General features: G+C 33.5%; 2 protein-coding genes across 2 annotated transcripts; both read right to left on the bottom strand.

Moving 5' to 3' along the window:
* Positions 1-8,761: 8,761 nt before the first annotated feature.
* Positions 8,762-11,841, bottom strand: LOC133188181 (uncharacterized). The gene is made up of 2 exons (XM_061323561.1): positions 11,455-11,841; positions 8,762-8,905 (listed from the first exon to the last, which is right to left on the bottom strand). The coding sequence occupies exons 1-2, from the start codon at positions 11,839-11,841 to the stop codon at positions 8,762-8,764; spliced, it is 531 nt and encodes a 176-aa protein (XP_061179545.1).
* A 4,859-nt stretch (positions 11,842-16,700) lies between these two features.
* Positions 16,701-24,141, bottom strand: LOC133188180 (uncharacterized). Its single transcript, XM_061323560.1, has 4 exons — positions 23,673-24,141; positions 23,338-23,525; positions 22,327-22,808; positions 16,701-22,005 (listed from the first exon to the last, which is right to left on the bottom strand). The coding sequence occupies exons 1-4, from the start codon at positions 24,139-24,141 to the stop codon at positions 16,701-16,703; spliced, it is 6,444 nt and encodes a 2,147-aa protein (XP_061179544.1).
* Positions 24,142-24,535: the final 394 nt, after the last annotated feature.

The following is a 24,535-nucleotide window of genomic DNA, read 5'->3' as shown; positions in this document are numbered from 1 at the left end:
ACTGAATATTCCTCCACCATATACTGATTTTGATTATACAGACGTTTTGAAGATAAACTTCATTTTTGTTTCTAGAAATGTTTTTTATTTACAAAAATAGTACATTTTCGTGTTAGATCGATGACCGTAACTCAGCCCCTCTTGCCCAGTCTAGGGCTTCACCTTGACTTGAGTAAAAAACCTGCACTTGTTATGAAACTGGTGTATTAAGTTCTAAACTTCTTTATGTCCGTAGCAAGTACTGATACCCAGTCTACTGATCTAAGCGTCACTAGGGAACGGTGCGCACACCTGTTCTTGCAAGACCAAATAGCCTAGGTCTACACACGTGCGAAGATCTTTCCGAGCTCGGAAAATCACGTTGTGTTTAGCCATAATAACCATTCCGTTATTTAAAAAAAGAGAGAAAAAACACACACACAGTTAATGATTAACATTCTAACTCAAAAGAAAATATACGGCAATTAACGAACAATAATCATGACAGTAATATAACTGGTGAAAAGATTTATCATTATCAATCGAAGTGTGACCTATATATTTTCGTGAAAAAGACTGAGGAGGCAGCGAGCGTAGGAATATGAAAACTTTTTATTTGCTTTTCTGGGGAAAAAGTGATTTTCTTAAAATCTTTTAACGATAATTTTGTTTTCTTTAACGTATTAAATATACATGATTATTCTTAATATTTGTTGTAATGTTTTATCTACTGATCATGAATGGAACTATTTTCTTCGGAGCAATTGTGTGAAGAGTACCTGACTTTAGTAATATATCTTGAATAGATAATATGCACTGATCGAATATATTAAAAAAGAGAGAAAAACACACACACACACACAGTTTATGATTAATATTATCACTCAAAAGAAAATATACGGCAATTAACGAACAATAATCATGACAGTTATATAATTGGTGAAAAGATTTATCACTATCAATCGAAGGATGACCTATATATTTTCGTCAAAAAGACTGAGGAGGCAGCGATCGTAGGAATATGAAAACTTTTTATTTCCTTTTCTGGGGAAAAGTGATTTTCTTAAAATCTTTTTACGTTAATTTTGTTTTCTTTAACGTATTAAATATACATCATTATTCTTAACATTTGTTGTAATGTTGTATCTACTGATCATGAATGGAACTATTTCCTTCGGAGCAATTGTGTGAAGAGTACCTGACTTTAGTAATATATCTTGAATAGATAATATGCACTGATCGAATATATTAAAAAAGGCGATGATTTCGCCTCAAAAATGTCTTCATATTGAACAAGCATCCAGCTGCCATGTTGTAAATTTTGAATTTACCGGGTGGCAGTAAATACAAAATTTACAAATTTTGTATTTACTGCAACCTGGTAAATTCAAAATTTACAACATGACACAGCAGTAATATGCATCCATGTGCGTTATTAGCAATTTGTCCTCCACCATTGATGGATATGTTGATATCAAGGTCGGTGGCAAATAATGAAAATTTTCAAAACAACAGCTTAAGGATGAGAACAGGAATAATGTTATAGATGTTTATTTCAGTGGCGTGGCTATAGGCAAAAATAATATGGATGCTTTTTCTGAATCAAGCTAAGGGGTATGCAGTGTTTGGATAATGCAAAAAGAATTTACCTTTTAACACTGATACCAATTTATTAAAATACGTTCTCTTTTCAAAGAATTTTGTATTTTTCTTTTTTTAAAAAATAATAATAATGTGGATGCAAAGGCATGCAAGCATACATAGAAGCTATGCCACTGTAATTTATAAAAACCAGGAAATATTAATCCCGCTAAAAATGTATTTCAAGTATTCTGTCTCGTTACTACTATATAAAGAAATTGTCAGAGAAATATATGCACAAAGTGCAAACGATTTTATTTGCTCAGAAACATATCGGAATTCAGAAAATAAGTTAGTGTCTCTCAGGAACGGATCTTTCAATATGTAACAATAGTTGGTGCGGGAGGAAAAGTTTTTTTCTTCGTGTGACATCCCGCAGTCACCGAATTTACAAATGTATAACAAATCAAGCGAGTATTCTATCTGTAGATCTTTAGATATATAATATATATTAATCGAAGAAACAATGATTTATTGAAGATGCACTATTTCAAAACATAAATTAAACTATTTTTCTTCTTTAAAAAAAAATGGCGTCTAAACGTCCCATAACTCACTTGTACATGTAGTACATGTACTCCTGTTTGATTTTCTGAAATTCCCATTCCATTTTTTTCTTCTTTTGATTCCCGAAATCAGGTTTTTAGAGTAAAGTTTACTAAATAGCCATAAACATCTGAATTATTTCTGATCAGCTAAAAATTCATAATCTAATTTTTCTGTACATACTCTGGCCCCAAGATCGTTTAGCAATCCTAGACTTTTGAAATCAAAATTTCAGTAATTCACAAAACGGATATTTATTACAAACTGACCTTTGAAAATTAAAATTCTGAGAGGAAAGTTAGGTGGAGGGGGTGATTTTCTCGATTTAGATTTTATATTTTAATACCCTCGCACCTCGCAGGACAGAGTACTGTAGATCACTAAATTTTAACGACACATTGTTTCCGCGAAATAATCCACCCTTAATAGAGAAATACCGACATCTTACGAACGAACGTAACTCGCCCTAACTTCCCGTATCTCGGTAGTTTTCTCGGAACCAGTTATTGCACCTATATATATAGTTAAAAATCGGAACAATTAAGTATATGTGTATAATAGAACGGATAGTGTTTTAACTGCTCTGTAAATGATAATTTCTCCTGGCTTATTTTCTGTAATCACTTACAATGTAATTAAAAGCGGACAAATAGAAGAAAATACTCCATAATATGTAAGACGGATTAGGAAACACGTTTGTCATGCGTCAGTGATTATACGTATATACTAGTGTGCGATGTGTTCATATGGGGGAAAAGTCACGTTTTATAGCATGAAAAAATCTAACCTCATACCCTGTATAAATCCGTGCAAAGACAACAAGTTACTATAGTCTGTCCCACCAAGCTATTGTCACCACTTTTTGCAACATATCTCAAAATATATAAATACCTTGGCCTTCAACTTAGGTTCGATAGATAGATCATTTTTTTTCCAATTTCCCTGCATTTATCCGAACCCTCGAGTTCAACCGGTGTATTGACACGGCGGCAAATTCAAAGTCTACGGGGATTTAACATGGTAAACTCGTCCATTAGCGTCAAGATCACGGGGCAGGAAACCAGTTTATTGAGGGAGTAGTAGTTCTTTCCAAATTAAAATTGCAAAAAAATCCTAAAAATTCAACGAAAGCAATTCAGTGTGTTTTGGTAAAAAATATAAGTAATGTTTTGCATTCAAATATATTTTGACGAGTTTTCTCATAAACTGAGAGAAAATAATCCGAATTCAATGCAGTACAAGTTGTGGATAACGCACTGCTCTAGAAACGGGATGTTGACATGATGTGTAATTTACAGCTTCCTTCGATAAAAACGTAAGTTGGTATTTTGGTTTTTTTTTTCCTTTTACTTCTGAAAGTACACCCACAAAAGAAGTGTTTTCAAGTGCTAATGATTTGTCAAAATCAAGCATTATTCGTCGAAAATGCCCAATGCATATCTGCACAGTAGTGGGGGAAACGGATAAGTGTATTATTATGAACCAATTTCAAATCATAAATAATATAGCGAAAGAGTTTTAAAAACAAAAACTTTCAGTAGATCTATAATGGTGATGACTTTTTTGTAAGAAGCTTAAGATTTTTAATATTTTATAAGATAGGTCTACTTTCTCTTTCAGTCACAGGGAACATATCTAAAACGCAACAGCTGGTCCACAGAATTTATTATCCTTTCACCTTCTGAATAAAATGTCAAATTTCCCCTTTTAGTTACAGAAAATTTCCTGATTAAATATACATTAAGTTGAGGATAAAGTAAGCATACTGCATTTTATTATAAAATAAATGTACTTAGATTAGCTCTCAGAATGCAAAATATTACATTAATCCTAAAATTTCCAGGGGAGGGGGCATGCCCCAAATACTCCCATTTTGAAATATTCACACTTCCAGTACTAACATTGCAGTTACATTTCATCCCTCCATGTGAAAGACAGTGTGATTTTTTTTGGGTTGTTCCGCACCCCCCCCCCTTTTTCACTAAAATTTTTTTGTTAAGTTGGAATTCATAATATGGTGATGCTGTAAGTTTCCCTGATATACAACCCTTGATATTTCTTTTTTCTTTCACCAGTATTGTAAAAAAAAATCTTTATTATTATTTTTTTTTTCTTGGAGGGGGGTGATATTTCTTTAAAGTTCATAATCTGAAATTCATTGACTTACATCTACCCCATAGTTAACCCATTTTGTTCAAACAGTAAAGAAAGAGAGCATACAGGACAATCCCCTGCTGTGAGATATATTACAATTTTCAAAGTTCAAGGAAGAGTTACATTTAAAAAAGTTGTTAGTAATGTCAATGGCAAACTTAAATTTTTACCACCTCAGGATGCTTCCATATCAATATTACTAATCATGGCTTTGCTGTTCTTTAACAGAAGAATTTTAAAGATCCCCCCCCAATGTATTCCTATGTAAAACGCTCGTCGCTCATTGTGTCCCCACCCTACCCATCCTAAAATTGAACAAATTTGAATCTACACTACCTGAGGATGCTTCTATAATAAAATGATTAATCATGGCTTTGCTGTTCTTGAAAAGATTTTTTTCAAGATGATTCCTATATATTCTTATGCGAAACTTTGACCCTCTGTTGTGTCTCCACCCCCATAATTTGAACAAACTTGAATCTACACTACCTGAGGATAACTTGATTCTACATTACCTAAGGTTGCTTCTGAATTAATATGACTAATACTAGTAGTGGCAAAGCTGTTCTTGAGAAGAAGATTTTTAAAGACAGTTCCCATATATTCCTACATAAAACTTTGCCCCCCTCTTGTGGCCCCCCTAACACTCCCCCCCCCCCGGGGGGTTATGATATGAATAAACTTGAATGTACATGTATGTAATGTAATTTGTAATGAAGCTTTTACATAACTTTCATCTTTTCTTGCCCAGCTAGTGGTTCTTGAGAAGAAGATTTTTAAAGATGCCACTAAATTTTCATATGAACACTTATAATTATCTCTCCTTGAAAGAAGGCATGGCACTCCTGTAAACAAACTTATAATAAAATCCCCTTCACCCAAGGATGCTTTGTCACATTTGCAAGTTTGTTTTAAATTGGCCCAGCGGTTCTTGAGAAGAAGTCGAAAAAGTTTACAGATGGCAGACGCCAGACACCCTTTGATCAGAAAAGCTCACTTGAGCCTTTGGCTCTTTTTTTTCTTTCCACATACCTTCATAATTGAAAATAAAAAATACATATCAATAAGTTATTCAATTAAATAAAAGAAGCAAATGTGTAAAAGATGATATTGACAATACAATTTTTGTGAAATATACATGTAACATCATGAACCTAAGAATTAAGAAATGTCTTTTCTCAGAGTGGGGGATTGTCCTCGTCTTGTACGCCTCCATTCTTTATGTCCAAAAGAAAAATTTAGCAAAACATTCATTTGTAAAATTAAAGTTATGTACAGTATTCTAGCATACATGTACTAAACAAGAGGCCCATGGGCCACATCGCTCACCTGAGCACATTGGCTAGGAAAAAAAGCAAAAATCAGTACAGTATTGAAAAGTTTACAGGGAGGGGGGTGTTGAATTTTAAACTACCTGATGATGCTTTCATATCAATATAACATATGGCTTTGTTGTTCTTGAGCAGCAGATTTTTTCCCCATATATTCATTTGTAAAAATTTGATCCCCCATTGTGGCCCCACCCTACCCCCGGGGGCCCTCATTTGAACAAATTTCATTCTACACTACCCAAAGATGCCTCCATATTAATTTGACTAATCACGGCTTTTCTGTTCTTGAGAAAAAGACTTTTTCCTATATATTCCTCTGTAAACTTTGATCACCCATTGTGGCCCCAACCTATCCCCAGGGTAATGATTTGAACAAACTTGAATCTTCACTATCTGAGGATGCTTCCATATAAATATGACCAATCATGGCTTTACTGTTCTTAAGAAGAAGATTTTTAACGATATTTTCCTATATATTTCTATGTAAAACTTTGATCCCCAATTGTGGCCCCACCCTACCCCCGGGGGTTATTATTTGAACAAATTTGAATCTTCACTACCTGAGGATGCTTCCATATAAATATGACCAATCATGGCTTTACTGCTTTTAAGAAGAAGATTTTAGAGATATTTTCCTATATATTTCTATGTAAAACTTTGATCCCCAATTGTGGCCCCACCCTACCCCCGGGGGTTATGATTTGAGCAAATTTGAATCTTCACTACCTGAGGATGCTTCCATATAAATATGACCAATCATGGCTTTACTGCTTTTAAGAAGAAAATTTTAGAGATATTTTCCTATATATTTCTATGTAAAACTTGGATCCCCCATTGTGGCCCCACCCTACCCCCGGGGGTCATGATTTGAACAGACTTGAATCTACACTACCTGAGGATGCTTCCATATAAATATGACCAATCATGCCTTTGCTGTTCTTAAGAAGAAGATTTTTAAAGATATTTTCCTACATATTTCTATGTAAAACTTGGATCCCCCATTGTGGCCCCACCCTATCCTCGGGGGACATGATTTGAACAAATTTGAATCTACACTACCTGAGAATGCTTCCATATAAATATGACCAATCATGGCTTTGCTGTTCTTAAGAAGAAGATTTTTAAAGATATTTTCCTATATATTTCTATGTAAAACTTGGATCCCCCATTGTGGCCCCACCCTACCCCCGGGGGTCATGATTTGAACAAACTTGAATCTTCACTACCTGAGGATGCTTCCATATAAATATGACCAATCTTGGCTTTACTGTTCTTAAGAAGAAGATTTTTAAAGATATTTTCCTATATATTTCTATGTAAAACTTGGATCCCCCATTGTGGCCCCACCCTACCCCTGGGGGTCATGATTTGAACAAACTTGAATCTACACTACCTGAGGATGTTTCCACATAAGTTTCATCTTTCCTGGTCCAGTGGTTCTTGAGAAGAAGATTTTTAAATGATGCCATTATTTTTTCACTAATTCCTAATTATCTCCCCTTGAAAGAGGGCGTGGCCCTTCATTTGAACAAACTTGAATCCCCTTTACCCAAGGATGCTTTGTGGTAAGTTTGGTTGAATTTGGCCCAGTGGTTCTTGAGAAGAAGTTGAAAATGTGAAAAGTTTACAGACAGACAGACGGACAGACGGACGGACAGACGGACAGACAGACGGACAGACGGACGCCGGACAAAATGTGATCAGAAAAGCTCACTTGAGCTTTCAGCTCAGGTGAGCTAAAAAGCTTACTTGAGCCTTCTGCTCAGGTGAGCTAATAATGAATTCCACCTTATGGCATGACTAGACAAAGAGTGTACTAAAATTTAAAGCATCTGTGATGAGTAGTTGCTAAGAAAACTTTGACAAAAATTTGTTATGGACAGACACACAAGGGTAAAATAGTATATGCCTCTCCTTTGGAGTGGGGGTAAAATAATTGTGAATTTCTCATTGTTATCTGAAATTTTCCTTGCATTGCAACAAATGTAAACTACAAGTTTATTAAAATTAAATATTTTTGGTACACTGATCTCTCGAGTAAATCAAGTTGCAAATGTTTGCATTTTCTCATTATTATTACTTGTGTTTGTTTTTAAATTTATAACCTGATAACTAATGCATCCATTGATGCTAAACATAGGGAGAACTTGGAGTGGCCTTATCTGAGTAACCTCACACATATAAAATGAGGTATATTAAGGTGCTTAAAGAAGAAAACAACAATAGTAAAATGATTTACACATTTTTGTTTAATATTGACTAGCATCTGCAGTGGAAGGAACATAGAAAATCTGCTGTTGGCAGAATAATGAAATTAAGGTATTTCCATCCTCACCATTTTAATGATTCAAAGTAGATAAACTATTTATTTTCAATGAATTTGTTTAAATTAACTAATGGGAGCAGATTTTGTTCAAATACATTATTCTGATGCTGAAATTTCAAAAGTAATTGCTAGTTTATAAATATGTGTGAATTGTGCACATCATGGAAATCATTTTACAGTACAATAAAGAAAATGTCTGAATGAAGATATGAGAAGAGTTACTGCCCTTAAGAAATTTTTTTAAACTTGAATTATAGATTAAATAAGGAAAACATACATTTTTCCAATTATTTCACTTGACAATTTTTTGCCATACATCTATTGAAAAACACTGTTACAAGAGATATTTTTCTATTGGTTATGAATTCAGATTAATAACAGTTTTTTGCAAATACATATCATATTACAGGAGGATGGAAATACCTTAAAATGTTTATATTCCAAAATCATCTGCTTTTTGCAGAATAAAGAAATTAAAAATGTTTCAGATCCCGTATTCATCTGCTGTATGCAGAATAAAAATGCTTCATATCCTATCTTTGTCTGCTGTGTGCAGAATAAAAAAAAATGAAATTTTTTTTGCTGTGTGCAGAACATGAAATAATAATGTTTATATCCCATTCACAATTGCAAAATAAAAAAATAATTCAAATGTTTTTCCCAAAATTTCTGTAATAAACAAATGTACAAATTTAGCATGTGATAAATGATTGCCATGGTGGGCAGAAGAACAGGCATCCATTATCCAATAAGTTTCTTAAGAAATACAGACTATGACCAAGTCCTAATGTTCGATTTGTATGTTTTCGATGACATTATTCTTTCCGAATTCCACAGAGATCTTTTCTTGGTTTAGTAGGAAATCTTCAATACGATCCGGGTCGTCTTTCAAGTCTTCTTGGTTATTGACGATGAGGAAGTTGACAATCTGAGGATTGAATACTGTGAGCTTGATGTTGTCAATATTAAGGTTGCATAAAAGTGTAGAAATGGTATCTGTAACCTTTTGTTTCATGCTGCAAGAAGGACATCTTACAACTGAATCCGATAAATTTATATTTATTCTTTTTTTTGCAGCTGCCACAGGCAATGTTTCTTGTAATCGCTACTTGCGTTATTCTTCCACTAAGTTTAGATAATGTTTCAATAGGAGGCAAGGTAGCAACAGATTCCATTGCGGTTGTTTCCACCATTTGTGATGTTTTGGTAGCTGTTAGGAATTTGGAATCATTAAAGATTCTGGTGGACAAATTTTGAAAGTGATATGTGGTATCTTTATTCAATTTGTTTACTAGATTATCCCATAGGGTAACTTTAATTGTTCCTGTTGCATCTCCAACAATGAGATCTTGTTTGTTAACGAGCTGGCCTCTTATTTCCACACCTGTTGCTGTGGAGTCAACTTAATCTTTTGGTTTGCAACATTTTAGGTAAAACTGTGTGTCGTATTGCTAAGAAATTATGAATGACTCCCCAGAGGCAGCACTATTTCAAATTGTAAAACTGTGTGTCGTATCGCTAAGAAATTAAGAATGACTCCCCAGAGGCAGCACTATTTCAAATTGTAAATTGCACATTTATAGGCGAGATAATGATTAGAAATTGCGAATTGTTAAATCTTCTCCAAGTTTGAGGTTGGCAACTGTTCAAAATCATTGGACAAGGACCAAATTCAAACTTGACCTGTATTTTCTGATAAAATACCTGCCTACGCAATTTGAACATTGTACATATATTTCTGCAAAAGTTTTATGTAAGCAGAGATTTAAAAAAAAATCTTTTTTTTTTCTCCAAGTTCAAGAGGCATAACTCTGACAAAATAAACGAACCATGATAAAATTTGAATATGACCTGCGTATTTATATGACATATCCGTAAGTCAAAGGATGATGTGCCAAAAGTTATCTATGGCCCTTTTCTCTACAATGAATTACTTTTTTTTTTAAAACAATTTTTATAGTTTTCACACAATAAGTGTATAAAAATGACACCTTTTGAATAATTTTAATAGTTGTTACATATTATAATTTTGAGGATTATTGCATTATTTTTTTTTTTTAAATTCTATAGGAGCGAAAATTACCCTGGTTTGTGACCATTTGTTGTTGATGAATAAAGATGAAAATAATGGGTGGATCTTAGTACAATTGATGGATGTCTGTCAAGATATTGAATAGAGATGGCTTGAGACTGGTTTACATATCAAGTGACAACTTTTTTCAGTTGATAATCAAATTAGTAGACCTAATTAACACATGTACTTATTGGATTGAACACTTTAAACAAAACTGTCATGTAGCTAAGTAGTTATTGATAATTTTATTAATTAAATTTATTTTTTTGTTTGAATTAGTGCGTGTATGAGTGAAAAGGGTTTAAAGGTTAGAGGTTTTTTTTTAAATATCTTCAAAATGTATTGCAAGTGTCGTTACACAAGTCTTCTTCTTTTTTTTCTTTTTTAAAGAACTCTAGAACTCAGTCCCAATTATTTTTCGATTCTGTCATCTTCTCAATGCCAGGGGTTCCGAATCAACACATTGCTGTTGGATCCCCGGCATATTTCATTCAATATTTGTGGGCTGACTGAAGCTACGTCTTTCAGAAAAATTACAAATCTTGATTGTTTTTCTTACCTCTCAATCAATCACATTATGTCATTCTATGATAAACTTTTTGAAACTATGCATTTGAGGTGTCAACCGAGTCCTGTTTGTTTACATTATCTGTTTATGAAAGCTTTAATCTGATTTGTGCTTCTCAATGAGAGAAGCAAGCCCTAAAATATCTACTGAAATATGCCAGGGGTCCAATGGCAACATGTTGACTCAGGACCCCTTGCATTGCGAAGAGGCAATTCTGTTATGCCAGGGTGTAACAAATTGAACAATAATAAAAAAAAACCCATAAGAAATCAGAGATTACAGAGTTCATCTCAACGAATGTTGTTTTAAGTACTTAAGGCAAAGTTCCACATTAAAACTATTAAATAATCTAGTAGTGTAAATCCCAAGTTGCAACAATGAACATTCATGCAATTTTGATCGGATAGGGCTTGTAGTTACTTCGATGGGAATCAGTGACGATTCTGTGAATTGGCAAAAATATCTGAACTTGGTTGCAGGTCTAGGGACTGACGAAATATGGACTTCAGGAAGCCAAAAGTCTGCTTAAATGAGTGAAAAAATTTTAGTTTGACAGTTTCTTCCACAACTTTTAGACACTGTAAGGAAATCTGCATCATCCACACATTTGTGTTTACCTTACCAGGATCAACAGAAAAGAAAACGTCTGGATGATGCAGACTAGATCAAAGCACGGACTAAACAACTTGAATTTTTTACCCGGACAAAAACAGAAATGGATCGCTGCAAAATAGAAAGTACCGAAATATCGGAAAACAAAACATTAAAGAATTATGATTTATCCATGATCAGTTTAATGCAGTTTCCTCCACACATTAAAAAATGCTTTACTTACTTGGTTTTTCTCGGGAGTTAATTCTATTTCTTCAATGGTTTTAGTGGAACATTCAGAATTGGAATCGTTGTGGCAGCGAAAATCCAATGTTCTGACAGCGTTTATTGTTGTCTTTGAGTTGACCAGTATGTCGATTTTACTGCTGTCCTCCCTGCTGGGCACATTTCTTATATCGCAGAGTTTTATAGGAGTTCTGGCCGCACTCGCGCTCTTCAATTCAGCATGCTTACTTTGGTCGAAACAAACGATTTTCTGGAATGTGTTTGTATTAACTTGAATTTTTCCTGTGAAATAAGGATTGTTGGCCCTACTAATTTTAATTGGCGAGACTTCATGGATGTAGCCTTGAATTGAATCCTCAGCATGATCAGCTTGTCGTTTTGCCATGATGGTTAGGGACGTTAGCGAGGGAAAAAATGTCGGAAGAATATAAGCCACAGGTATGAAGAAAAAAAACCCCAATATTCTGTATGTAATCGAACAAGGAAAAAGTCAACTCAAAGGGTAAATGGGATATTTTTAAAATTCAGTACAAAAAGATTCCTGAATTAGAATTTTTCTTTAATTTTCCTAGGATTTATTTCTTCTGTTTGTGGTGGCGGAAGGAGACAAACGTCATTTGGTGGGAGAGCCAGCCAAATCGCCCCTCAACGAACCTGCCCCGGTCAAAGAGCCCTATTTTCAACGAACGCGCCCAAATGTACAAACTTCAAAGTGCCCAATGACAAAATTTTATATAAATTTGTCGTGAAGAATTCGTCCCGACTTATTTAGCAGAGCGCCACATTATTTTTGTCAAAATTAATTAAAAGAACCCCATTTATTTATTTTTTTTCTCTTCAGAATACGAAAAGGGATTTTGAAATATTTCCGACAGAGCCATCTTCAGGGCTGTAGGAAGCAATTTCAGTTTGGGGGCACAGCCCATATATTTTCAGTTGGGGGAACTATCAACTACCAAAAATCCCCCCCCCCGTTCCTGCAGCCATGACCTTGATTTTTCTTTGATAATAATAAGAATGATTTTGAATTCTATATTTAAACATGGAGAGAGAGAGAGAGAGACAGAAAGAGAGAGAGATTTATTTCACCCAGTTTAATAACCTGGCGTTTTTTCTCGGTCAGTCATGTGACATATTGTACTCCTTGTTATTACATATAAAAAGTAACGAAGAATGCATGCAATTTAAGTAAAATATCAAGTTTTTTCACAACCAAGTGCCATTTTGTCTCATATAACGTTAGGGAATTCTATAATATTTATTTATTATTGCATTAAAGGAATTTGATGAAAATCCGATCCATTTTCTGCAAGTAAAGCAGCTACTGAAGTTTTTTCTGTTCATAATGCCATTCCAAGTTTTTCCTCTGTTTAGCGTCCACCCATCATTCAAAAACCTACCTACCTATTTGCAAAAAAAAAAATAAAACACATATTTCATAGTCATAAAGATGACGTCATTCAAGGGATTTGATTTCATTTATCTATTTTTCTTGTAGGAAGATCTATTCTTTAGCAAAATCAAAGCATTAAATTCTTAAAATATACCTAATATAACATATTGTAGACAAATATTTAGAGAAATTGAGAGAATTCTCAGATTTCGACCAGAATAATCAATTTTAGGACTCCTGATTTTGTTTGTTTTTTCTGATATGGGTATCAAAAACCAAAGTGCACGCGGACGCTAAACATAGAAAAAACTTGGAATGGCCTAACTCTAGTCAAGTATCAGACAGGAAAAAAAAAAATGGTGACGAATCAAAGTAAAAATATTAATGTTTCTAGTTTTTTTTATGCTCCAAAAGCTTGTGTTATGCATGTGAGTAAGAAAAACAAATAAGTACAGATAACCAAGTACCCCCTCCTTTGAGAGTTATTTCTATGCCCCCGTATCAAAGATTCGGGGGTATATAGTTTTTGCCCTATCCCTCTGTCTGTTTGCAAAATCTTGAACCTTGTCCATAACTTTTGATTGGCTTGAGCTATGACTTTCATGTTTCACGTGTATTCCTTCTGACAAGACATTTCTTTGAGTACCATCATATTTGACCTTAGAGTTTACCCAGTTTTGCAAAATTTAATGAGACTTTAACCTTGGCCATAACTTTTGAACACTGGTGCTTAGGGTTTCAAACTTCACATGTGTATTCCTTGTGACAAGACGTATGTTGGATACCAACAACTTTGACCTTTTGACCTTGATCTTGGAGTTTGACCTACTTTTGAAAAACTGTAACCTTGGTCATAACTTTTGAACGGTTGGTGCTAGGGCTTTAATATTTGATAGGTCTATTCCTTGTGAGAAGACCTTCCTTTGGATATGAACCACTTTGACCCTTTGTCCTTGTCCTAGGAGTTTGACCTATTTTTGAAAACCTTTAACTTTGGCCATAACTTTTGAACAGTTGGTACTATAGGGCTTTCATGCTTCACATATGTCACATGTGTTATGTAATAAGTGAATAAAATCCACACAATATGGGGATGCTTGAATTTGAATTTCACTGACCAAATATTAACTTTATATAGAGGTATGCAGGCTTGGTACATGAACATACAATGATTTTTTCAATGACCTGTCAACTCTTGAAGATTTATGTATTTTTTATTAACAAGTACAAACAGTTATTTAGCTGCCTTCAGTCAATAAGAAAAACACATGTTTATGATTGTGTTAATATACTTTATTCATTTACAAGAAATTTATGTAATTCTTAAGAAACAATCTGCAGGTAACACTTTGTCACATTTTAAAGAAAAAAAAACTGAGAGAAAATGTTAGACAAGCTGGGACAAATGAAATTTTGTTGACACATTTGAGACTAGTATATATATAAATTGAAATATATTAAGTACTCATTTGTTGTTAAACTACTTTCATGTATTTACATGTGAAGTAATAAGTCAAAAACATGTATTTAGTAATCAGTATAATTATATCTGAAGTTAAAGATTGCAAATGACAATAAATAATAAATGAAAAGTAAATTAAGAGCGTGGAAAAAGTTAAGTACTGCTCACATGAAAATCCAGTCATAATATACATGTGTGTCTTATAGTGTTCAAGGTTATTAAAAAAAATATAATCACTCAATATTGATAACCTTTCCCAACGAAAAACGAAAAAGGAAAAGATTATGTTTAAGTGAATGAGAAAAAAAAGTTTTAAAGGTTTTACCAAATACATATCTTAATTGCCTTTGAATTGTTCAATATTATGACAACAATGATTTTGGTTATATTACTGCCATACCAGAAGATCAGACTCAAAGAATCATATTGAGAAATCATGGGAACTTTTTTTCTACAATTTTTTAAAATTCTAAATGTAGTTATATTTAAGAGTATTTCTTCCAATATTTTTTTGAAAGAGGTAGGTTTACCTCCCTTTATGGGCTGGCCATTGACCCCCTCTTTCCATACTTACCTGTAAAATATACATTTTGTACATAATAAAGTTGACCTAATGGAAGACATCATTAATCACTTGATAATCACAAAAATCTACATGATCCATGGTAGTTGAATTCATTCAAATCAACAGATCTCAGGTTTCACAATCAAGCATCTACCGTGTAATGTAATTATTTAACTGTAAGCATTATATCTTATTTACACAGGCTATTTTCAAGAAACATGTTTTAAAAAGAAGTTTACAATACAAATAAGATGAAAATAAAGTATAATTACTATTTTGAATGACCAGTTTTATCATACTTTTTTCAGTTTTAGCAAGTTACATTAGAAAATTGACTGGCACATATCCATGGAAGTAAATGTTCAAAATATTTGAGCAAAAGTTTCAAGTCTGTCAATGAAGAGATTCAACTTGGTGGTTTCCATATTCTATAAGGTGCCACATATTCATTTCAGTGATATATTATATCTGGCAATTACTGCTGGGATTTTGAAAATCACATCTAGGAGCTTAAAAGAGTCCGAATCACAGCTATGGCATGGTTTTAAGAGTCACAATCACTGTTACAGTAGTCTATGAAAGAATATCCTTGTATTGTAGAAAGATCACAAGGTATCACAATGAGAAGCTTCCAACAAAAATTTAGTTTTCAGTATAAAATATAATCCAAATGTCACAAAGGGGCAGATAGAGCATGACTTCTGAAACATCAAAACTGTTTGTAAGACACTATCCCTCTAAACGGTAATACATGTATTCATAATAAGAAAAGATATATCCTATAAAATTAACTACAAAATGAATAAACAGGATTACATGTAACAATAATGGAAGTAAAAAAAATGTCAACAAATTTACAAACAATAGATTGAAAAGTATACCTTATTATATAAAATATATATTATGGTAAATGAAAAGAGTAGTTCAGAATTTCACAAATCTTGATAAATAAGCTGAAACTTCAAGAGTACACCTACTGGTAATATGGTGTAAATATAATTATTGTATGAAATCAATATGACCTTATCATTTTGATTTAAATATGCATTAAAAATTCAGTGCAACTTGTACTAGCAAAAAAAATAAATTATTTATTTAAAAAAAAAAATCCTAAGTAAGTAAACATATATACATTCAATACAATAAGAATTAAATATGCAAAACACAGTCAGATTTAAAATTAAAATGTCTTCATCTCAAAAAAGTTTATTACATTAAAAACAATGATAAAGTACATAATTCATATTTTCAAAGGTTATTATAATAAAAAAATAATTTATATTTTATCAGGTCAATGTCTTCCGACTAAATCTGCCTGAATAGGACTAATACCCCAACATGACAACTTGGAAAGACATATACTTCTCTGCAATTCTGCTAAAATTATACTGCACATTTCCATGGCCTGAATCTTGTTGTGATGACTGTAATTAGATGGTCATAATAATCATAATAATCTCTACCATCATATTACCAAATGACCTTATACAAACAATCATGGCATGAGATATGATGACTGAATTTACTCTTCTTCATGAACAACCTTTGCCAAAGTATGACCTGTGAGAATTACAGTACACATTTGATCTCTGTGACCTTGATCTTGTCTAAATTACCTTTCTTGATTGTCATGACATTATCATAAAAAAAACTTTATTAAAAAAACTTCAAATATTGAAGAAGCCACAGACAGATGGACATGTTTATTCCAGTATACCCCTCAAACTTTGAGAGGTATAATAAAAGACTGGGACAAAGGGATGAGGGAGGGGGCATTCTTATGCATCTCCCTCTGAAATGTTTTACTTTGGTGCCCCATTTTATTTAATGCTCAGTCTTATCAAATGCACAGTACACCATTTTATGATCTGACCAGTATGCTTCAATCACATCTGTTCCACATGGGGATTTGTTTGTAAAAATCAAGTCAAGTTTAGAACCAGAGTCATGAGTAGTCTTGCGTACAATTTGTTTACAGTTAAAGCCTTTTTCCATAAATGTTAGAAAGTCTGTATGCCCAGCACACAAATCAAAATTAAAATCTCCTAAGAATACCAAGTCTCTCTGGTCATCAATCAAGGGCTTTATATGCATTTCCACATGACGTTTAAAATCCCCAAAAGAGCAGGATGGATATTTGTAAATAACTACAAATTGGATATCTCTGCTTTGGTTTAATTGTACATTTACCATGATGAACTCCATAGAACCACTGTTCAGCTTTGAGATGCAGGTTGTTTTGTAATCTTTTTTCACATATACTGCTGTCCCATGATGTGGACGTCTATCCAGACAATCTGTGACCTCATGGTTAAATACTGCAGTGTATCCCTGTAGTTGATAATTTTCTGCCATATCTGCACTAGTTAATCTTGTTTCTGAGAATCCAACTACATCTGATGCAACAATATTTGGTTCATTTTGAATTTGTGGGAAGTGTTTATGAAGTGATCTACAATTGTTGAAAGCAATTTTGAAAGAGTGTAAATCAACATGGTATACTGGAACATAACAAAGTTGTAGTGGTACATCTCTTTTCATTCTTTCCATTTCCTCTACCACTTGTTCATCCATAGCCAATGCCTGCTCATTGAAGTTTAGGATATGAAGATGATCTACTGAACGTACCCGGCTTAGTGCTACATAGTGAATATGGGGAGTTTTCCTCACTTTAGTTTGAGACAAATCAATAACAATTTCATCAACAGTACAGCCTTGGGCTTTATGAACTGTTTTCCCTGCAGCTGGTCGTAATGGAAATTGAATTCTCTGAAAAGTATTGTAATTCAATACAAAAGAACGCTGAACTTCAAAAATTGGCGTCCAGTCCACAGTAATTCCATCATGAAACAAATGTTTGTATTTCTTGCGAGTTGTTTTCCCAATAGCAGAGTCAAAAAAATTTACCCAAACGATGCTTGGTCTCGATATGCTTTCCATTCTCCTTTCAATTAATTCTATCTTACATGATGACCCATTTGTTAAACCATCAGATACATCAACATTGACTGAGATATCATATATCATCCCAACAGCAAGGATCAAATTTTGCATCAAATTGGCAGTTTTGCTGACATCATCTGCTTTCAATAGTGACCTGAGGAGCTTTTCCTTAAGTTCCTTTGAATAATCCTTAAGGACAGTATCCACTGAATTCACTGTCACCTTTTCTCCTTCAAGTTTTTCAATCAACTGATTGTTGTATGCATCTACTTTAGAATTCTGTGTAAAGAGATGAGGAGCATGGTGTGGATAATTGTCACTTGTTTCCGTTATCATGCATCTGTGTATTACATTCATATCTTCCGCTGTCATTGCATTGTAGCGAAGACGATTGAGAAGTTGAGCAAATGCAAGATCATCTTTCTGGCGCATTATTTCATCCAACTCAAAAATACAAAAATGTTCCTTCCAAAGGTTGTTTGCAAGAGCTTGAGCATCATGATTCAAATCCTGAAAGATCCAACGGTCCATCACAGGTTTAAGTTGAAAGAAATCACCAACAGCTATGATGCTAATGCCACCAAATGGTTTTTTGATGCCTGTAAGAAGTTGTAGACGACTATCAATGAGTGCTAATGACCTATTGCCAACCATGGATATCTCATCAATTATGATCAATTTTAGGTTTTGGTACTTTGTACGAAAAGTATTCAATTCATCACAGTTCAAGCTTTGTTGACTTTGATTAATTTTTTGATGGAAAGCAGATGCTATAGTTGCCCCTCCAATGTTATATGCTGCCTTGCCAGTATAAGCACAAAGAAGTATTCTTATATCATCTGGATTTTCACCTTCTATAGAACATAGATATCTGTGCAGAGTTTGATAAAGTGCTCTAATCAAAACAGATTTGCCAACACCAGCACCCCCAGATAAAAATGAATAAATAGGTTCCGACTTTGTTTTGACCCATTGCAAGACATGATTGAAAAATTCTCGCTGCTTTACATTTAGACTTCCTAGCAGTTTCAAGTATTCACTGTCTGGTAATCTAACAGAACTTTCTTCAGTTATTTGTCTTGTAGATGGAATGCCAATATCTGATCCTATATCATACTGTCTCTGTTCAATAGGTCTTTCAGGATTAAACTGAACAAAGTTTTCAGATTCAATAATTCCCTCGCTTTCATCTTCTGCTTCTTTCTGTTGAGCATTTGGTGCCAATTCATCAAAAGCTTCTGAAAAATCATCAGTTGCCATTTGCAAAGCTGCATCAAGCTGTTCAGCATTAAATTCATATTCCTTGACCTTATGTGTAAGAAAAGACTTCTTCAGATGAAATGACTTCTCAAATGTGTCAGTTCCTGATATTAGATCAACAGATTCATCTCTCCAAGGCAAAAACAACATTAGTTTTTCCCTATAGTAATTTTCTGGATCAGTTTTGATATTAAACCGCACATATCTAATTACCCTAGGTACTTTTCGTCGTCTGATCTTTATGCCATTTCTCAGAGTAACAAGTGTATCACTTTCACTAAAATCAAGACTTGAATTATCTTCATCATCTGACATTTTGTCCTGATCATCATCATCATCATTCACTTCATTTGCAGTGAACTCTTTTTCATTATCTTTAGGGAATACAACATCTAGTTGTGAGACATAATCAGCTAAACACCAGTTTTCAAGCTGTTTTGGGCGTTTTGCATATCGCTTAATTACATTGCTACATTCAACATCTGTAGAATTTGGAGTTAACTTTTCCAATTCAGCATCTGTTTTGATGAGAATTACTCGATTATCTGATGGACTTGTGTTGATAAAAACAACATCTCTTGATGCCTTGGTCATTGGCATTTGTAATACTAAATATGCTGCTTCCTGTGCTCCAACTTCTACACTGTTGAGAAAATGGTTTCCAATATGGCGTACCTGTCTTTTAATGTCAAGATTTCCTTCTCTAGCTTCCTTTGCAGCTCTGTTAAGTAAATCACTCATCCCCCTTTGAGATTTACTTATATAAGAAACAATATACATTGCACATGCATATGGGTCCAAAATATACTGAATATCAATGTTAGCTTTCCAAGCATCAAGAACAACACTGTTGTATGAGTTTACCCTCATATCACATGGCTTTCTCTTTAGAAAAACCTTTGGACCTCTCAGTGAACTTCTTATACATTTCATGTAATCTTCCTCGGATATTTTTAATACTGTGTTCAGGAGCTCCTCATAGGACAAATCACATCCATTTTTCATATCATTTAGCTGTTTTTGAATATCATCATACATTTTCTTAAATTTGTCAACATCAGACTCTAGTGGCTCCAAAATCAAAGTCTCTTTAAGAGGAGGAAGGGGAAAGCCAAATCTGCATACAGCTTTACTTCTCTTTTTACATGTTTGTGAATGTTTGTGTACTTGTAAGCCTGTCAAATCCTCCTCTTCATTCTTTTCACATTTAAGGTAATTATCCACAAAATTTAGTATCTCATTTTCATTATTTTCATGATATTTTGGAGCATTTTCTATCCAAACGATCATATGAACATGTGGTGACCCTCTCTGCTGAAATTCAATTCTATAAAAGAAGTCTTTTACAATGCCAACTGGATGGTGGTCACTTCTCAACACTGAATTCATAAACATGCGGAACCTGTGATCAAAGTACCTAGTGCATGTAATAGGATCCTTTTGTACCAATTGTGATTTTTCAAACCATGACATACTGTCAATTTGTTCATCACTGTATTCCTTTCCATCATTTAACACTCCAAGTGCTCTGATGAGATCATTCCATCTTGTATCAGCTGCAGATAATGACATAAACCATGTTGGTAAACCTAATTGTCTGATCATAGCAAATACATCTTTTTTTCTAGTTTCAAGATATGCAGGTGAATTTCGTAACTGTCTGAAGACAAAGAAACCTTCATTGTGTCTAACAAGATTACTCACATTTTCAGGATTTTTCATTTCATTTGCTGTCATGGATTTTCCTTTGGTTTTGCATTTCCTAAGTGCAAGGTTGCATTTGTCTGTAACTTGCTTCATTTGTATTTTTTTCAACTTGAAAAACAAATTTGGAACAGATTGGGCAGCACGTCTATCAACACTTCTCAATTCCCATTTAGCTATATCTGCATATGAGACACGAACTTGTCTTTCATTATCTTGTAATCTTCCCTTTCCACAAAATATTGTTGGAAACGATAAATATTCTGCAGACTGATCTTGATATAAACTAAGCGGACGTTGTCCTTCTCCTGGAGCAAAGGTGTATATCTGATTCATGTCTCGAGAAGCATCATCTAACAGAGTATCACAATTACCATCCCTATCAACTCCATCTACTTCACAGAATTCATCATCATCATCATCTGTATCAAGATTATCAATATTTTGATCTTTTCTCGTCTGTGTTTGCACGAATTCTTCAACGATTTCATTTGCTGAAGATGTAATTTCTTGAAACCATCTATCATCAACATTGATGTTGGCATTCTTATAAAAGTCACTGTTGTTCAAAAGCCAATGTAATGCCATCAATACTTTTGATGGTCGTACATTTTCATGATAATCACACTTTTGGTAAGACAACCTTTTCTTTAACTTCACAGGAACTGTGATATTTTCATCCATCTTTCTAGGCAAGCTATTTACAGTAGGTTGAATATCCACAGGAACATTCACAATATTTCCTTTCACAGAATATTGTCCACCTCTTGGCAACTCTCTAATTTGCATGAAGGGTATCCTAAGTGATATTAATCTTTCTTCCAATGGAAACAAATCCAATTCTTTTGGCTTAGGTGGCCATGTCATTCCATTTAAAACAGACAATTTGGGGATTTTTCCTTCTCTTACAGCTGAATAACAAGTATTGCAAATCCATTCTGCATTTCCAACAGAAATAATACCAGTAAGATATCTAGTTTTAGTTGTGTCATCCATATGTGTGTTTTCCACCTTTAAAACACTTTCTTTGAACCATGTTTGATGACAACATGAGCATACAAAAACTGGACCATGTTTAATCTTTTCATGAAATTTTTGGATGCAATCCTGTAAGTAGTTTCCAAACTGCCTTTGTCTATTTCTTTCATTTTCTTCATTACAATTTTCTTCATTTATTCTTTTGTCTTGTTTCCTTTGTCTATTATTCAATCTTTCATATTGTCTATAAGAAAAGTCATTTCTTCTAGCTTGTATTTTTAATCGTTGTTTTTCAAGAACGAAAGGGTTTTCCCTATGTTTTCGTTTTGAAATTCTATTTATATTATTTTCTTTTTGTTTTACCTCAATATTTAATCTTTTCAACTTCCTTGCAGACTTATCCATTATTCTTTCTTTTACTTTTACTTCTACATTTTGTCGTTTTATTTTTCGTGCACTTGTTTCTCTTTCATTTTCTCTTTCTTTTACTTCATTATTTTTTCTTTTCAACTTCCTTGCAACTCTATCGAATTCTTTTTCTTTTCCTCTCACTTCAACATTTTGCCTTTTCAACTTTCTTGCAGTTGTTTCTCTTTCATTTTCTTTCTCTTTAACTTCTTTATTCTGTCTTTTCAACTTCCTTGCAGCTTTATCTAATTCTTTTTCTTTTCCTCTCACTTCAACACTTTGCCTTTTCAACTTTCTTGCAGTTGTTTCCCTTTCATTTTCTTTCTCTTTAACTTCATTCTTTTGTCTTTTCAACTTCCTTGCAGCTTTATCAAATTCTTTTTCTTTTCCTCTCACTTCAACATTTTGCCTTTTCAACTTCCTCGCAGCTTTATCTAATTCTTTTTCTTTTCCTCTCACTTCAACATTTTGCCTTTTCAACTTTCTAGCAGTTGTTTCCCTTTCATTTTCTTTCTCATTAACTTCATTATCTTGTCTTTTCAATTTCCTTGCAGCTTTATCCAGTTCTTTTTCTTTTCCTCTCACTTCTACATTTCGCCTTTTCAACTTTCTTGCAATTGTTTCCCTTTCATTTTCTTTCTTTTTTTATTTCACAAACTTGTCTTTTCATTTGTTTGGCCTTGGCATCTTTGTTTCTTTCAACATATTTGAATTCTTCATTCTGTCTCTTTTTCTTCATGTATTCTCTCATATATGTTTTCCTGGTTTTGATTTTAGATTTTGAATTTATCTCTGCTGTTAGCTTTTCATCCATTCTGTAAAACTTTCTCTGCAATGGATCATTTTCTGGAAAGCTATGATATAACGTAGTGATTGAGATGGGTAAAATTTCAAACTGCACTTCAAGATCAATATGCATGCTGTTATACATATTGTACATATAAGACACTAGGTCATCAATACTCCTGTTGAGCACTATTATAGATTTACCTTCACATGAAGACATGCCATCACTATCATGTGAATGCGAGTCAAAGAAGTAATACTCACTGTTTGACACTTTATATACAGCAGAACAAATGGCTCCTATCATTATCAATAAATATCTTGAAATTTGAAATGCCTCTTCTAAAGCCAAATGCAATGTTTTAACTTGCCTATTTTGTACCTCAGAGACAACCAATCCCCAAATAGTTTCAAATTTTTGAATAACATGATGATTCTCTCCCAGTGATATATTCATTGGCAATTCATCAAAGTTTAAAAGTTTGTTGTGAAACTTTCCACTTTGTTGCAAACTTCTAACAGTCTTTCCATAAATTTGGTCTCCTGATATCAAAATTCTGTCTATCAATTCTGAAGTAAATGAATATCCTTCATAACATTTAATCAGCATGATAAGAGCATTGCAAGTACATTGACTACCTCTTGAGAATGTTGAAAATCTAATGTCCCCTTGATGGAATGACCCAAATACTATTTTTCTGGTACAAACCTTATTACCTTTGTAATAATTCTGTAAGGTTTTATCTCCAACATTGCCACTCATATACTGTGAAGATTCAGTAGTAGAAATTTTTTTGGCTAAACTTTTTTCAACAAAACTATTTTGCAAAATCATTTCAGCAGATTCATTGAGCAGATCTTTTTTCCAGAGTTCATTGAGCAAATCTTTTTCACAAAGTTCATCGCACAAATTTGTTTCACAACTTTCTTTGGTTTTCCTGTTTTTTTGTAACCTGAGGGCAGGCTCCTCAGGGTCTACATTGGTTTTACTGTTTTTCACGAGGCCAGTCTCCTCAGTCATTCTAATGTCATACATTGTTTTACTGTTTTTCATGAGGCCAGTCTCCTCAGTCAAGTCCAGGTCAGACATTGTTTTACTGTTTTTCATGAGGCCAGTCTCCTCAGTCCTGTCAGTCTGTAACTCTTTCATGGCAGTGCTTTTCCTCCAGTACTTCTTGCGAGGCATCTACAAAACAACATTTTGGAGATTAAAGAAGAAAATTATTTTTTATATTTCTCCTTTTAAATGGCAACAATTAATTATTTGATAATGCTTTATTTAAGATAAAGAAACCACACTGTTTATAAAAAATAAAATAAATAGAGGGGGGGCTTCACAATTAAAAAAAAATTCCAAAAAAAAAAAAAATCCACTAGGAAAATTTCTGGAAAGATAAAGCAATTTAAAAACATAGGTAATCAAAGATTATGAAGCTCACCTCGACGAAGGTTATCTATAAGTAATGCAAATCTCACATCATATTTTTGCTAGTTAGTGTTCATCCCAAGATCAAGTTTGATTTCAGAAGGACTTATAGCTACTTGGAAATAGACCTGCTCAAAAAACCTGTTTACTAATC

Source organism: Saccostrea echinata, unplaced genomic scaffold, assembly GCF_033153115.1.
Source record: "Saccostrea echinata isolate AGI-Se365-2 ecotype Australia unplaced genomic scaffold, CSIRO_AGI_Sech_v1 ptg000016l, whole genome shotgun sequence".
In the NCBI taxonomy this organism is placed as follows: Eukaryota; Metazoa; Mollusca; class Bivalvia; order Ostreida; family Ostreidae; genus Saccostrea; species Saccostrea echinata.
The sequence above is the reverse complement of the archived record's forward strand: the minus strand, read 5'-3'. Positions and strand labels throughout refer to the sequence as shown.

Coding starts and splice junctions, on each gene's coding strand:
- LOC133188181 (XM_061323561.1), bottom strand. CDS start 11,841: ATGGCAAAACGACAAGCTGATCATGCTGAGGATTCAATTCAAGGCTAC. Junction 8,906..11,454: donor TAACTCCCGAGAAAAACCAA/GTAAGTAAAGCA, acceptor TTCAATCCTCAG/ATTGTCAACTTCCTCATCGT.
- LOC133188180 (XM_061323560.1), bottom strand. CDS start 24,141: ATGCCTCGCAAGAAGTACTGGAGGAAAAGCACTGCCATGAAAGAGTTA. Junction 22,809..23,337: donor GGGGATTGGTTGTCTCTGAG/GTACAAAATAGG, acceptor AAATAAAAAAAG/AAAGAAAATGAAAGGGAAAC. Junction 22,006..22,326: donor ACTGCAAGAAAGTTGAAAAG/GCAAAATGTTGA, acceptor CTTTTCTTATAG/ACAATATGAAAGATTGAATA.